Source organism: Fusarium solani (genome assembly GCF_023522795.1).
Source record: "Fusarium solani strain SB1 chromosome Unknown bctg00000007, whole genome shotgun sequence".
Taxonomy (NCBI): Eukaryota; Fungi; Ascomycota; class Sordariomycetes; order Hypocreales; family Nectriaceae; genus Fusarium; species Fusarium solani.
The window spans coordinates 2,615,939-2,631,387 of record NW_027072150.1 but is presented as its reverse complement, the minus strand read 5'-3'; the positions used below and the strand labels follow the sequence as shown (position 1 = coordinate 2,631,387).

At 49.0% G+C, this 15,449-nt stretch overlaps 5 protein-coding genes across 5 annotated transcripts; 2 read left to right on the top strand and 3 right to left on the bottom strand.

The window, feature by feature from the left end:
• Positions 1–3,437: 3,437 nt before the first annotated feature.
• MRS44_011787 (uncharacterized protein) lies at positions 3,438–5,033 on the top strand (the record flags this gene model as incomplete). The annotated part of the gene is made up of 3 exons (XM_046275665.2): positions 3,438–4,157; positions 4,447–4,795; positions 4,993–5,033. 3 exons carry the CDS (start codon positions 3,438–3,440, stop codon positions 5,031–5,033), a joined length of 1,110 nt encoding a protein of 369 aa, XP_046134493.2.
• A 1,433-nt stretch (positions 5,034–6,466) lies between these two features.
• MRS44_011786 (uncharacterized protein) lies at positions 6,467–7,384 on the top strand (the record flags this gene model as incomplete). Its single annotated transcript, XM_046275666.2, has 2 exons — positions 6,467–6,948; positions 7,000–7,384. The coding sequence occupies 2 exons, from the start codon at positions 6,467–6,469 to the stop codon at positions 7,382–7,384; spliced, it is 867 nt and encodes a 288-aa protein (XP_046134494.1).
• Positions 7,385–8,287: 903 nt separating this feature from the next.
• On the bottom strand, positions 8,288–8,734 carry MRS44_011785 (uncharacterized protein; the record flags this gene model as incomplete). Its single annotated transcript, XM_046279959.2, has 1 exon — positions 8,288–8,734. One exon carries the CDS (start codon positions 8,732–8,734, stop codon positions 8,288–8,290), a length of 447 nt encoding a protein of 148 aa, XP_046134495.1.
• Positions 8,735–10,800: 2,066 nt separating this feature from the next.
• MRS44_011784 (uncharacterized protein) lies at positions 10,801–13,204 on the bottom strand (the record flags this gene model as incomplete). The annotated part of the gene is made up of 8 exons (XM_046272614.1): positions 10,801–11,665; positions 11,718–12,051; positions 12,100–12,334; positions 12,390–12,417; positions 12,470–12,641; positions 12,694–12,805; positions 12,860–13,022; positions 13,071–13,204. 8 exons carry the CDS (start codon positions 13,202–13,204, stop codon positions 10,801–10,803), a joined length of 2,043 nt encoding a protein of 680 aa, XP_046134496.1.
• Positions 13,205–14,005: 801 nt separating this feature from the next.
• MRS44_011783 (uncharacterized protein) lies at positions 14,006–15,298 on the bottom strand (the record flags this gene model as incomplete). Its single annotated transcript, XM_065619858.1, has 4 exons — positions 14,006–14,065; positions 14,245–14,351; positions 14,827–15,145; positions 15,212–15,298. The coding sequence occupies 4 exons, from the start codon at positions 15,296–15,298 to the stop codon at positions 14,006–14,008; spliced, it is 573 nt and encodes a 190-aa protein (XP_065475930.1).
• Positions 15,299–15,449: the final 151 nt, after the last annotated feature.

The following is a 15,449-nucleotide window of genomic DNA, read 5'->3' as shown; positions in this document are numbered from 1 at the left end:
ACATCTTTAGGCCACGACATAGAGGCATATCGGACTTTTCCCGGCATGGAAATATGAGTTGTGGCCATGTAATGGTATTTTGCCGCTTCCAATCATGGTCCTACTCAGCCGAGTCTTCTGTTGGCGGTCTCACTCTCAATAAATTTCCCTAGGCGCTATCACACGAGGTAACATTGTGCATCCGCATCCCTTCACCACACGACACGATTTGGGTTATATCTGTACTATATTCCATCACTGGTCGTCAGATGCTTATAACCGCAAAACCGGGATGTTATTCCCTTGGTCCTGGTGACAACTGACGCGCCCCAAGGATTTTCACCCTCAGCGATCAGTTTGATCGGCCGGGGTTGGATGAATGTTTTGTGGGGTTGACGACTGTACCAGGCGATTGAAGCGAGTCAATGTTACCATGGTCCGTTAGTGCCGAAATGCAAGGCTGTTCTTGTGTAGAAAAGCTGGATTGCCCTTGTGGACAACCTTCAGCCGTCTGTGCTCATGTTCCTGATTCTGTTAGGTTAAGTATTGAGCCCCTTGAACGGGAACATCCTCACTTCCACTAGCCAATACGGCCGGGGTTTCTCCGACTGGTTGACGCCTAGCTGACTCAGCCCTTGGGCCTTCCACGTGACCCTAATGACACACCAAACACGGCGGATTAATTTCATCACTTAGATCCGATTGGTTAATTACTCACTCTCAACAAGGATCTATAATAAATACTGGCCGTCTTAATATGTCTGTCTTTTATGGGAACAAGGCTCTTTCAAGTCTGACTCTTATGCTTCCTACTATGAAACCGCCTCGTGCTCATATTAGACTTCCAGATTCGGCCAAATCCGGGCCGCCTGACTTACTAGAGAAGAACATTTTGATCCCTCACGCAAGCCTTTTCTCTTTTTTGAAAGATTGCAACAAAAAGAATCCATAGCCTCCCCATAAGAAGGAATGTTATGTCAACAGATCAGAAGAGACTTCGAAGGCCATGGAAAATGTCCGGCTTTCACAATCGTCGCATATGAAATGACAGATCACTTGAGCAAGCCATCAATGGCATACTAGGAGAATGTACCCCGGTCATGTGCATGTTTTCACTTAGCAGTGAAAGATGCGTTGCCAAGATCGTAAAGGGTGAACATATCCTCCAGAGAATAATCCACAAACTAAAGAAATAGCAGGAACTTCGCCTGTCGACGAGATTGGCATTCGTATTCCCGGGACGAGGATGTCGGTTATCCAGCTAAGATGGCGTTTCAAACGCCTTACATAAGGAGGAATTGATAATGTTGAGTGGAGATGATTGCCATCATTAGTTCGAAACAGCGAAGCACGAGTCCACAAATGATCAGGTATCGAACTGCGTAATAACCGCCGAACTGCGGGACTTCCTCACCGATTGGAATAGTGTTAGGGCGCAAAGCAATATGGGAAAGCAAAATGGGGCACAAGCGGTGAAGGGCTTCCGACCATGTCCATCATAAAGAAGACCTTCAACGAAGTGACGTAGGATATACTGCCCGTTGACCGAGCCACAAGAAGACGATTATGATAACGCTGTTGTATTGTTACGATAGTTCTGTTTGTGGATCAACTCATTCCTTGGCCTAGGCCCCAGGAGAAGGTTGTGTTGGTTGTCCAAAGTAAAATAAATGAAAAAGTGGATGTGGCACACTACACCGCTGGTGCAAGCATTCACGACCCGCCATCAGGCAGGTCCTTAGAATCAGGGGGAGCTTAGAAAAGCGCTCACCTAATATGCTCCTCTTTCTCAATCGAATGTGCGCCGGACAGTCGGAGAAGTCTTGCAGCTGTCCAACCAACCAGAGATCTGGCTACTCATTAAGCGTGTCGAGGTCACCGATGATGAATCGCACTTGGCATTTTGGCATCATAACAATATGATTATATCTGAAATCCACAAATGGACGAGTACAGGTGACTGCATCATGTGGCCGAGACGGCTGCTCGGAATGGACCATCCCAACCAATCTCGCCAATGTTTCATTGCACATATACTTGCTTGCTTGACAAAAACTGCGATCTATTCATCTAACAGTTTATGGCCATGAAAAATGCAAAGGAGGTATGTAGCTCTATTACAGATATTGGAAATCGTTCAAGTTGGTGATAGACCACCTGTTCAGTGGCGAGGTATCTATTCTAAAGACCGTTTCAAAGGCAGACGTCGTTGCAGTGAAATGTGAAACACTAAGACAAGACATTTAGTTATTTACATAAACACATATTAAATGTGAAAATAGATAAAACTTTCTCTCTATTTATGTATTGGATAGAAATTTTCATCTCGCTCCTATCTTAAAACTCTACAAAGACGACATTGAAAGGAAATGGTCAGGGAACAGGCTTACCCTACATGAGGAGCGCGAAGTGGTTTCCGGAAATGATCAGATTTGGTCAGCGATTCGGAACTTTGGAGGGTGAACTCGAGATCGCCGAGACTTCCGATAAACCCAGTCGAGGGGCTTGGCATGGGTCTTACCCCTGGCTTCGATTCCATGGCATCTTGAAAAAACGGTGACGGTTTGGCAGTGGATGGTTTGACACCTGAGTTGGACTTGTCATTTTACGCGAGCATGTCACCAGCATGTCACTAGCATGTCACTCGGGCGCTCACATTTTCCCGCCAAATCAAGCTCATTGAAGCTTCTTTTTAACACTAATGACCCGAGACGGCCCAGGATGTTTGGGTGGGCGGGTGAACCCATCTCATTTCCGCAACTGGGGCGCTAACTAAACAGGGCTACGCCTCACGGGGCATGTTTCCGGACCGACTACTGTCGTCTCAGATTTTACGCAGAAAGGAGTCGTTGTTTATCTGCAAGAGGTAGTGTTCCGCAGTTTGAGCCTTATTCAAATATCATAATCATACCTTTCTTAGTAGTTGAAGGATATCTGACAGTATGGAGTGAAATACGGAGTTGAATACGTAGTCACCGGTGAAAGGTCAGGGCCGCATCGATGACCGATCCCTGGTCAATATCCCAAAGGATCGGCCCCACACTGACAGGTGACAGGCTCTGGAAGAGTCGATGGAGAGACCCTCACTTTGTTTTAGTATTTCCGCCAATGGCCAGGCATGCCTGTATCAATGAGGCCGATCTGAAACTCCTGGCCGGGGCTACCGAGGCCAGAAAGCTCGTATTGCAAAGCCAGGGTAGACAGGAGATGAACGAGCTGTGATATCAAAGGCTCAGCAAGAGATTCATTTCCTCCATATAAAGCTCCAATCTCATCCGTTTGCTGTAAAGTTTTTTCACTCATTCCTCATTGCAATCTTTTGTCTCTCTTTTCAAACGTTTCGACTTCTTACACTCGTTGACCCTGGTGGTTATACACTCATTCATTCACTGATTCATATTTACCTTCCACAACTTCTAAACTCAACACTTCTCTACCAGCACCTCACCACTATCAAAATGAAGTTCTCCATGGTCATCGCCGGGCTCTTTGCCTCTGCCGCTATTGCCACTCCTCAGGGCAACATCACCCCCAACACCATGGGAGCCCTCGAGAAGCGTGCCTCCTTCCCCATCCCCGCCTCCAAGGGTTCCGTCACCTACAAGTCGCCTCAGACCATCAAGGGAACCTTTGACGGCGGCTTCAAGACCTACGGCCGTGGTGTGAAGTGCACTGGTCAGAAGGAGGGTGGCGACAAGGATGCCGTCTTCATCCTTGAGAACGGAGCCACCCTCAAGAACGTCATCATCGGCACCGATCAGATTGAGGGTGTTCACTGCAAGGGCTCTTGCACCATCGAGAACGTCTGGTGGAAGAAGGTCTGCGAGGATGCCCTTACCCTCAAGGGTGACGGTAACGCTCTCGTCAAGGGAGGTGGTGCTACTGGAGCCTCCGACAAGGTCATCCAGCACAACGGTCTTGGTACGGTTACCATCGACGGCTTCACTGTCGTTGACTTCGGAAAGCTTTACCGATCTTGCGGTAACTGCAAGAAGATGGGCACCCGCAACGTTGTCGTCAAGAACGTCAAGGCCTACAACGGCAAGCTCCTCACTGGCATCAACTCCAACAAGGGTGACAAGTCTACCATCACTGGCACTTGCGCTACCTCTGTCAAGAAGATCTGCACTGAGTACGAGGGTACCGTCCCGGCAAGGAGCCCAAGGAGCTCCGCTCCGGTGTTAGCGCCGCTTGCAAGTACACTTCCGTCAACTCGTGCTAAGCGCATATAACAACAACAGTTGCTCGACTTCGATGGACGCATTGAGGGCGAAAGCATCTGGAGGAGAGGGGGTAATTGATGTAAGGGAGCGTGCCGGAAGGGCTTAATCGTAATAGAAGAAAAGAACCCATGAGGGCTCCCCAAACTATTACTGTATCATTCTGTACATACTAGCTTTACTATAAATAATCGAGGATATGTTATCCAAACGTTTCGAGCATCGAACTGTGAGCCGATTCGGTTAGATTCAGATTGTCTTGGAACGCTCCTTGGCCTTCCTCCATTTACCCAAGTTCAAGTACAGCCAGAAGACCTCTCAAGACCAACTTCCACTCATGGCCGTAAAAGCTCGGCCGCTGCGCCATTTGCCTTCTAAAATGGCAGTGCATGTCGATGGAACAGAGTCTTCGTATCCTCTACCAATATTCCTCACTTCAAGCAAGCGGCCCTTCCCTCGGTGGCGTACAGAGCCTCAAGGTGAAGACCTTCTTCTGTACCGTAGCCTGAGCAAGTCCCTTCCGGACAGAATGCGAATCAACTTGCAAGGTGAAGCCCGATTTATCTACACCTGCGATTCTGATGTTGTGATGAAAGGTCAGTGTGACCCAGAGGGTACATATTCTAATGACCCGCCCAGGGACAGATTCACTCATCTAGCTTTCAATGTGGACTGTAAGGCTCAGGTGGTCAAGTTCTGTAGGGCTTTGCAGTTCATCCTTCACAGAAGACGGCAACAAGCTTCAGCCAGACTGATGCTATGAAATCATTCGGACACCTATTATGGTTCTTAGGGACTAAGAACGAAGACACGGTAGTTGGACTATTCTTCTAATCGGGGTTGTCTGGCTTTCCGAATGATCTCTGCCTCAGGACCAGCTTCAGGAGTCCGCCCTTTCCTGAATGATGAATTTCGCCTATTTGCTTTGTAATGAAGGAATAGATTATTATCCGTTAGTGGTCACTATAATTCGGCTCACTGATATTTTTAGCGAAAATGATCCAGATTTACTCGTATACCCCAGCCTGTTGAACCACCTAAGCCCCCCCGAAAGGCAAAGAGAACCTCAATAAGAGGAAGAGAAAGCTAACATCTTAGTTCTCTTCGGCGAGCATCGGGATCTTAGACTCGGTCTTATGTATTATATGCAAACACTTGGATATGGGGTAAGACATGGAGGGTGCGACTATGTAACCTCCTCGACACGCCACCCCTGGTCGTGGCCTTCTTTATGGACGACAGCCCAGAAGCCCATCTGAAATGCGGCTTCTGTAGGCAAAAGTACATATGTACAGCGGCGTAAGATTTACCAAATTTCCTTGAAGCCAAAGATCAATACGCCATGAGCTGACGGACACATCGGCTCACACCCACCATCCAGATCATCAGACGGACGGGAGTGGGACAACAGCCTCTGATTGAGATTCATGGGAGGAGCTTGGACAGATCTTCAGGTTCTTGAGTCTTCCACTATACTTTGGTAATTCTCCCTACCTACCCAATGACTCTCCAGATAGGTGTCAAATTCTAGCATTCTTGAGCGCAAGAGCTCACTGAAACATTTGAGGCCCAGGCTGCCCGGTCATGCATGGGCCATCACGAAAATAGCTCTGAAAGAGAGCCCAGGTTATCATTGGGCAGGCTGGCTCTAGCTCGAATCGAATTGGACGGCTACGATCGTAGTACTCAGATAACCGGTCTATTACCCTGCAAACCTATGGTAAATACCGAAGATTAGCATCTGTTGCTGCCTTGACAAACGGGCACAATACAGCTCGCAGTGGCGTTGGATCAGCAGGCATCCTACTTCGTGCTTAATTCAGAGTTGTAAAAGCAACCGTGAGGGCATACGAAGAATGTAGAATGCGGTGACATTCTGCATGTCCTCGGCTATGCACTGGAATCACATGCAAGTGAGTATAGCCTCAAGCAGCCCACCCCGCCTACAATACAACGCCAAGGAGAGCTACTCGACTACTGTGCCTCTTCCAACTAGGCCGATTCTAGAAGTAGCCGAGATACCCTCAATCGCATTTATTAGCCATTGCAGGACATAGAGAGGCCTCCCTGAGGTGCTTGAACTGCCAAGAGAAACTGCGCCACTCCATCGTGCTGTCGCAGCAAGCTTTGAAGCTTGCTTGGAGCGTTCAAAGAATAGGTACATATACTTGATTGTTGTCTACTCTCAAGTCCTAGAATGGTGAGATTCATTTTTCTAAACGCCCGAGTAAAGACATTCGGAAGGCTTCTTCGACCCTCATCCCAAGATGCCCACCGCAACAGCTGTGACTGGCCACAAAGCCACCATTACTAACTTCGGCCCGCTAACAACGATCTATTCGGCACCAACATCATGCATCACAGAAACTGACCATCTTTACTTGGGCGTGACACAAGAACCCGGCATACTTTGGGCTTACCCAACCTGTACCGGTGTCCAAACATTTGGCGACTGTATACCATCTGGAGACGCCTTCGATAAGCTCATGACTGATGTATATGCGAAGATCTTTGACCATGGATTCTATCATTATTATTCTCCCGGTCTTCACTGCCCCCAAGGCTGGACCACTGCCGCTGCCCTCGTTAACGAAGGTGGATCCTTCACAGAGATCTCGGGATACTTGACGCAGAGTTACTCTCGCTGGCTCGGTCACTGGGAGCCCGGTAGAGCACAGCCTTCAGACCCAGATGAGATTTGGAAACAAGTCCTATTGCCCTCCGAGACTCTCAAGATATGTTGCCCGAGGTATTTGTGCAATTCTTCCGCTTATGTTCCTCATACTGATGCGGTTTGTAGCGGCTTCGATGGCGACAACAACGGCGATTGCTACTCAGTTCTAGGTCCAATATCTTCCTATGGCTTCACAGAACTGTGTGGGTATTACGGTCACAGCGAGCCAACACCCATTGGAACTCAGACAATTCACAACTCAACCATCACTCTGTGGGAAACGATCAGCTTGGAAACCCTTACCCGGGTCCTCGAAACTGGAGAGACTGAAGGTGGCGTTGTCGCGACCAGGGTTCCAGCAGTGGCGCTCATCCATAAGGAGTCAGATCTTGAGCTGGCAGGAGGGGAAAAGAGTCAGGAGAAAAGCTCGGCTTCGGAGAGGTCGATGTTTCAACAAACAACGCTTTTGTGTCTAGTTGCTTTTGTTACGATCTTTGTTTCTTACTTTTAGACAGAGAGAAAAGTCTTAGGTCTGGACGCGCTGACACTACTTCCACATTGGTTCAAGTTGTTAAAGACACCACTTCCTAGTTCGCCCCCGGCTTTGACTGTTACACTTCTCTGTAATCTCTGAAAGAGAAGCCAAGATGACATTGTATTAAATGACGGTTCTTCGAGTCATGTCCCAACGGATTCCTCTTTTTGTCGTTTGTTCGTGATATGAGTTCTCTCTGCGTTTCTACAAATTGTGTCAAAGTATCTGCAATCTGGATGAAACAGAGGACATTGATGCATGTATCGGGTTTGTCTCACAAGTCTTTGCACACGGTATTCTCATATAGTGCGGCAACCGAGACTGTTAGCTAATATTCAGTGTGAGAAAAAAAAAATGAACGGAAATAGACATGGGACGACATAGGCACGCGAAATCTAATGCAGAGAGGTGCGAGAACCGGTCTAAAGAGTTAGGACGAGAACGCAAGTGAAGGTGGTTGGTTATAACACGTGGTTGGGCACACGAAGTGTGGAAAATCTAACCCGGTCGTGCGTGATAGTAGTCATTTCGGGGTTTCGATATTGGTTTAATTTGGGGAAAGCATCGTTGTCGTCCCGCACAGTAATGTCCTCGCTCTCTGAGCCGCTGGCTAGGCTTATGTGTTGCCAGATACCGACTCTTCTCGGCTCGGATCGCTAATTGGGACCCCAGACAGGGTATCGCGATTACACAGAGGCTCATCCAGTCGCCTTTATCGTGGCGTTACAGCAGTCTGACGATTTGGCCAGTCGTGTTAATTTGGGGGATGGGCCACCACCACTGGGTTCCTTGATTTGGCAATGGACCCGAATTCTTACTTTGCTCGTGAGCAATGTAGCGTGATACCGTTTCATATACAGATACCTCCAGAGCTCCTACTCATCGCCTTGGTGGCCCTTGATTGATAACCATAAAAACCTTGTGCTGCCCAACTCGATCCAACACAATCCCCGCATCAGCGCTTGTTCTCGCATCAAAAACACAACCTTTCGCATTTGCACGCATTGAATGGGTCTGCATCATTTCGAGAACTTTGTGGACTTGCTGATGGTGCTCTTCAGAAGTGCCCTTAGAGAAGACGAGGATTACATTGTTGACCGACAGGCAGAACGTCTGATCCACATCTGGAGTCAGGTCGAACGCCGCTTTCAGCTCTTGGTATGAGTGCCGAGTTTCGAGACGGGTGAAATAGGTGGCATCTCGAGCGTTTTGGAAGGCCGTGGGGAGGCTCGGATTCCAGACGGCGACGTTTGTCTCGCCCGAGGTGCCTGCGACCTGGATGGTCCCGTCTTCGGCGATGGAGAACGGATCTGAACTAGAGGTCATGCTGGAGATGATAGCTGTACTGGAGGTTAGAGAGAGAGATTCTGCAGGAGCTGGGTGTGTTACCAACGTGGGCCCGTGATGTGTGGACTGAGGAGTGACGATGACGATCGCTATTGTGTGTTGGAGCGGGGTTGAGAAAATTGTCTCTCCCTTTCACGGGGGATAAATCATATGATTGGCCAGATCTGCATGCTGGAATTTTCCATTCCGTTCTACCTCGATCTCACATCGATAGAGAACAACATCACCACCAGTACACCACACACCATTCGATAGACTACATAAACAGGCATGTCTCCCCCTCTATTGAATCTTATGTCTAGTTACTCCCAGATGGCATAATGGCAGAGTTCCAGAAGACGGCCCTCGAGTAGTTCCCAGAGTCTGAGAGGCATGTGACTTTCCAACTGTCCGTGTCTTTCCTCAGTTTCACAGCTGTTGCATCTCCTCAGCCTCGTTCTTTCTAGCATTGTCTTAATCCACAATATCATCACCACCATACGCACTTTGTCCGTCATCCCCTAGGTATTCCAAACCACTAGAGTTAGTATTGTTGCTCCCTATGTGTTCTCGTACCTGTGTAGCCAGTTTGGTTTACGTATAATAGCGCCTAGACGAGTTAACAAAATTTGTGTCATTTCATTATCGACATATCTGAAATACGCTATATCCCGCATGTCGCCTTGGAAAATACCCCAAGGCAGCTTGTTGATTCCCTGCTGCCCTGTCCGTGTGGCGTACTGGGACCTTGCGAGTGGGAGCAGTCCAGGCTCTAAACGTTGGCTGCACTGGAACGCGCTGTCTTCGGCCACATCTCTCTGAAGGGTTTCTAAATAGATACCTGTGACCATGTTTTCCCGGATGGTGCTTCCAACAGGATCAGCCCCTGCTGGGCAAGCGCTGGTTTATTGCGGTACAACTGTGAATTGGTGTGGGCAGCAGTGATAGAACCATTCACCACGATGGTTCTGCCTCTCGAGTCATCAAACTGATCAAAGATGCATATAATAACCCACTAGTCACAGTCTGAAGTGCCCAGGGTTACTATACATTTTCCAGCATACCCGTATCTCGTGCACAGTGCAATCCTGGCGGCTGGGTACCCAACATTGATAGTAGCGTGTCGTCATTAAAGACTCCGCGGCATGCACAATAACCCTTCAGACAGGACAATGACACTGGCCTTGTCAAGGCGCTTGGCTCTGATCTCCGGGCTGTGTTAGATTCGTACGTGGTCTGTTCAGCTCCACCATCACGAACATCGAGCGCGTTCACTTAAGCTGGCCAACATCGGAATTTCACATGGTGTGGCCCTCAGCTGAATCTATCTAGAATTTACTAGCACTGCACACATTCACATCTCTACTAGTCCTTGTTGCCGCACCAGTAATAATCACGCTTTCAAACAACTACAAGAGGCTCTGACCTAAGTTAACTTGGTGAGGATGCAGCTAATGAGCAGTTGAGGTCTAGAGCCCCGAACATGGTTAGAGGAAAATACACTGTGCAGATGCGGCAGAAGGCTTATGCCTAGTCAGAGCAAGCTGCTAACTATGGTCGGGGTCGCCTTAGAGGGTTGTCAAAGAAGAAGGGATACTCAAGGTGCTGACGGGGTGAAATACACGCAGATATCGGCTATGAGAGGCCGGCCGGACAACATAGTCTCCTTTTTCGCGATGAGAAGGTATATTACTCAACTCAAGTGATAGTGAGGCCTGCTACGTTGGGTTTGTAGGGTGTTTGGTGTGGTAATTGGCCATATCTTTCCAGCCCTAATCCCAACCCATCATCGGGAATCGATGAGAATGGTCAACTTCTATGGAGCTTATAAAGCCTACAAGGTGGGTCCTTGGAATAATTTGACCTGTGGTATCCGTACTCCTTATCAGCACACTCTATGGCGCTGGTGGAACATCACCCCTGACATCTACAGCGGGTAAACAAGCCGAATGGGATGGTCTAAAGATCGAGATAAGACAAGATTTCGTGCTTTGATTGGTCTACGCGCACTTGGATATCCCCAAAGCTTCTGTTGCTAATCATAACCAGACGCACCTACGGCACGTTCAATCCTTCTGGTCCAAGTCTTTGATCGTTTCCTCATCAACTACTTTTCCTTCAATCGCAGGATCAACCTCAAATTTGCTAGACTTTCCTAGCATTCCCTTGGCCACTCGAACCATGCTGTGGCGGCCTTCCCAAAGTGGGAAAAGACCAACCGCAATGGAACTGCCAAACAGCCAAATAATTCCCACAACGACCCATCCAGTGAAGAACTCCTTGGAGAAAACATAGGATGAACCATACATCGGCATAGGCCAAAGTATAAGGAGCGCCAGAGTCATACAAACTGTCATGATCTTGGCCGTCTTGGAAGCCTTGTTCAACTTGGCCTTGTCTTCTTCGGGGGCAACGACAGTAAACGTTGCCTGTGGGGAAGCATTTTCGGAATCTTCCATAAGATCAGACGAGTTGGAGTCCTCAATCTGCTTGATGGCTGCCATGGACGACCAGTCATAACGGTCTGGCCCAAACACGAAGGTGAAGAAGGGAACAAAGATGACGGGACTGAGTAGCGCAACGACGTTGCCCGCGAGCATAGGATTGTTGGTGCCGAGGTTGTCGACACTCAAGACCCCGTCGAATTCTTTCGCGCAGGTGACTGTCCAGGCAATGAGAGCGCAGCAGAGTCCAAGAACTGGTGAGCACGCCGCAGCGATCCAGTTCTGTCGAGTCCAAAGCAAGGTCAAAGTGGCAGGGATGACGGCCGCAGAGATCATGACGCCCATCCACAAATAGAGCCACCCCATACTGATGCCGGCATAGTGAAGTCCTACGCTGAAGCCTGCCATGATAGTACCGTATGCGACGACACTGGAGTGGGACACGGCAATCAGACGATTGCCAGAGGCACGAGGGTTGATATAAGTTCTACACAGTGCGTTAGCAGGACCAAAGGAATGACAAATGACAGAAGCCTTACTGGTAAACATCATAGGTGAAAATGGAAGAGACAGCAATCAGCTGGGCCGACGTCGCTGATGTCACGGCCATGAATATCATGATGAGGGTGCAGATGGCACCCGACTTTCCCAACAAGCCGACAGCAGCATACGGGAGCACCAAGCCTGCCGTCACGTCTGCCGGATCCATGCGGTTCGGGTATGTTGGGAAGGCTGGGTTTGTCTCTAGGGCCAGGGCACTGAGACCCATGGTCGTGGCGCATAGCCAAGGAATAGCAAACCAGGACAAGCCGCCGATGATATATCCAGGCAGTGCAGACACCGGATGAGCCGCAATAGCCTTGTTGTAGTAACCTGATGCTGAGTTAGAGATATATCCTGTTGACTGAGAATCATACATACCATTGTCCATGAAGACGGTTCCAAAGTTGCCAACAATGTTGATGACAAAGAAGATTATGCCCTCTCTTGATCTCATGGTTAGGTAGGAGCCTTCAGCATTTCCTTCTACCGGATGAGAGGCCGTAGCCTCGACAAGAAGATTGTAGACCTCTGATGGGGAGCCGAGCTCAGAGCCACCAGCATACGCCGTGAGGGCGAAGATGAGAATAATGACGAGAATGACAACCGTATGAACCTAGAATACGACAGTCAGAACGATAAACTCTCAGATGCTTGAGAGCTTTACTCACGTAATCAGTAAGAAACGTCGCCTTGATACTATATCATTGGTTAGGACATTTCATGGCACAAAAGTAGTTGAATCACATACCCTCCAAACATTGTGTACAGAACGACACCCAGAGGCAGCAGAAAGCAAGCGGCAGCGGTGTGCATGCCAGTGAGAGATGTCACGACGGCGGAACCTCCGGTCAACAGCATGGCAGTCACTAGAATATTGGTGAACAATCCGAAGCAAATATAGACGCAATGTGTGAGGCGACCTGGTACGGTTAGTGAAGTCCAGGCCATATCCACCACGAAATCCCAACTCACCATAGCGAGCACGGATGACTTCCAAAAAGGTATGGGCGTTTGGTGCTCTTCTCTTCAACTCGATTGCAATGGTGGCAAACAAGATGATCTGGACTGTTGCTCCTGAAGCGTACTGAAATCACACGTCAATATTAATGAGACGGCACAAGGCCACGTTCTCACATACCCAGAATGGTCCCGAAACACCATATCTGTAAGCAACTCCAGATGATTGCAGTAGTGTTGCCGCCCAGGTCCAGCTAGAAACAACAGCAGAGGCGACCAGACCAGACTTGACTGTCCTGCCAGCTGTGTTAAACATTTCCGAGGTTTGCTGCTCATTGTTGTATCTATTAGGTTAGCCAAGACCATGTGGAAGCAGGACAAGACCTCAATACCTCTTCAGGATCCATGTCGTCAAGATCATGCCCAATGAAAAGAGAAAGCCAAGACCGACAATGATGCCGTATCCGTAGGCTTGACTCAAGGGAGGCTCAACAGTGCCGGAAGATGGACCACCGCCACCTGCCATGATTGCGAATTCTTGTGAAATAAAGGAGTACCTCTTTGACAAGACAATTACAGCGACCAAGCTCGTCTAGCCAAGAACTTGACCCAACTGCCAAGGTTCACACTTTATATCGGAGTCTTGAACACATGTTTCACAAGGTGATCGAACATGTTCATGCTCTTGGCGATAAGTAGACTCATCCTGATTGGACAATGCCAACTTGACATGGTCGGCCCAAAGGCGTGGGGTAATAACTAAGGTTGCAATCCGCGCGGAGATGTCAGTAAAAATGGCTTAGATGGCGCAGATAAGGCTGATCTAAATCACGATAAGCGCCTTTTGGACGCCATGATTTGTCTGATGGTGGGCGTTATCTTCTTATCTGCCAGCGATCATCGTTCTCTCCTGGCCGCCGGCCCGCTATCTCGCTCCCATCAGCAAGCTCTCTATCCAGATACCGATGTAATTGGCTGCCAAGATGCGGGGATGTTGACCGTGCAGTTTGAATAATGTTCCGATTGACAGTATCTGGGGTTTAAAGCCTGACCGGCGGCCATACCTATCAAGCTGATTTGATTGACAAGTAGTCAATGCTTCCACATTCTTTACGTACGTATCATCTAGGTATGCATCTCGCCTCCTCACATGGCGTTTCTGGAAATTTTTGAAGGTTGTCACAGAGAGACTCTTTTACTGACAGTCCACGCAACGAAAGGCCCCCCCCCCCCCCCCCCAACCTCACATTAATTGAAGAGGCTTCAACACATCTTCTCAAATCTATACACTGAAGCTATTGGGCTCTCAGCGCATGACTGGTTTGTACTACCATTCGGGCGAGATCATAGCCGATTCTGGTAATCGTCGGTCGTGCGCAACGCTACCCTAAAGAGCGTAGTGGCAGGGATGCACGCGTTTGAAGTTTTGGGTTCCAGATGAGCCCAGGGTTCTCATTCTTATCTACCTAGTATATGGCCGGGAAATCAATTCGCGCACGTAGTTTTTAATGGTGAGAAGTCACTGTTTGATCGGTTCGGACTGCGGTATTCTCTGATCGAACTTACAGCTAAGGCGACCTGCATAACAGACTTGAGCTGAGAGCTGAAATAGCAGTGGGTTTCGACGCGCCTGTGACGCGAGATTTGGGAGAACCTGCGCAAAGCTTCCTGGACTAATCAAGCCATGTACATTGGTTGATACCGACTGGAGCCCACACAGAACATGCATCAAACATTTCCAGCCGACCCTATTGTGTTTGCGGCGTCCGGGCGGCCTACGAGGCACGCGACCTCTGCGGTCCCCAACGAGTTTGTTGGGGACTTGTATGGGCTTGCAGTTCTTGAGTGGAAATCTCTTTATTATCATCTAATCGTCTACCAGAGTCCAAGTTCTACGTGTACCGCTCGGCCATCTGTCTCCACCCCGTCGTCGCTCTTATTGAAAGACGATTTTATTTGTCAGAGTCCCAATATCAGATATCTCAACTTCTACTATGTCCCCATCCTTCAAGTTAAGCTTAGGGTTCTGAAAATAGCCAATCCCTGGCGGCGAGCCCGTCATAATCACCGTGCCTGCTGGCAGAGTTGTTCCTGGGGCGCGGGTCAGTTCATGAGACGAGAAGAGCAATTTCTTGCACTTTAACTCACCTTGGGAAAGGAAGCTGACCAGGGTCTCCGGGCCGTGTATCAAGTCGCAGAGACTATTCTGGAACACAGTGCCGTTCACCTTTGTGGTGATCTTCTTATCCCCCACGCCGCCGAACGTCTTGGCGTTTGTGAGGATCGGTCCCAGAGGCGCAAACCCGTCATAGGCTTTGCATCGCGTGAATTGTCCGCCGCCACGCTTTGGGTCTTGGTAAAATCGTGCAGTCAAGTCATTGCCGATGGTGTACCCGAGGATGTAGTCTGGGGCTTCTTCGACCTTGACGTCTCGCGCATCACGCGACAGCACGATACAGAGTTCTCCCTGTAACAGCAAGCATTAGCTTAATTAGAGAGCTTCCCCGCGGCGGTGGAAAGAGACAATCCGTACCTCGTAGTCGAGAAAGCCGTTGGCCGCGATAGGGGGGATTGGCACTTCCCCCGGTCCTGCCAAAGCCCTTCTCGGTTTGTACCACATAACGGGATCTAAGGGAACAGGGAGCTGTATATGAGGGGTTGGTAGATTAGTCAACCGTAAAGACTTGGGCGACGATAACATCGGCTCAGGTAGGTCGTCCTCACATTCGCTTCCTTTGCATGTTCCCTGTAGTTTGTCCCAATACAGATGA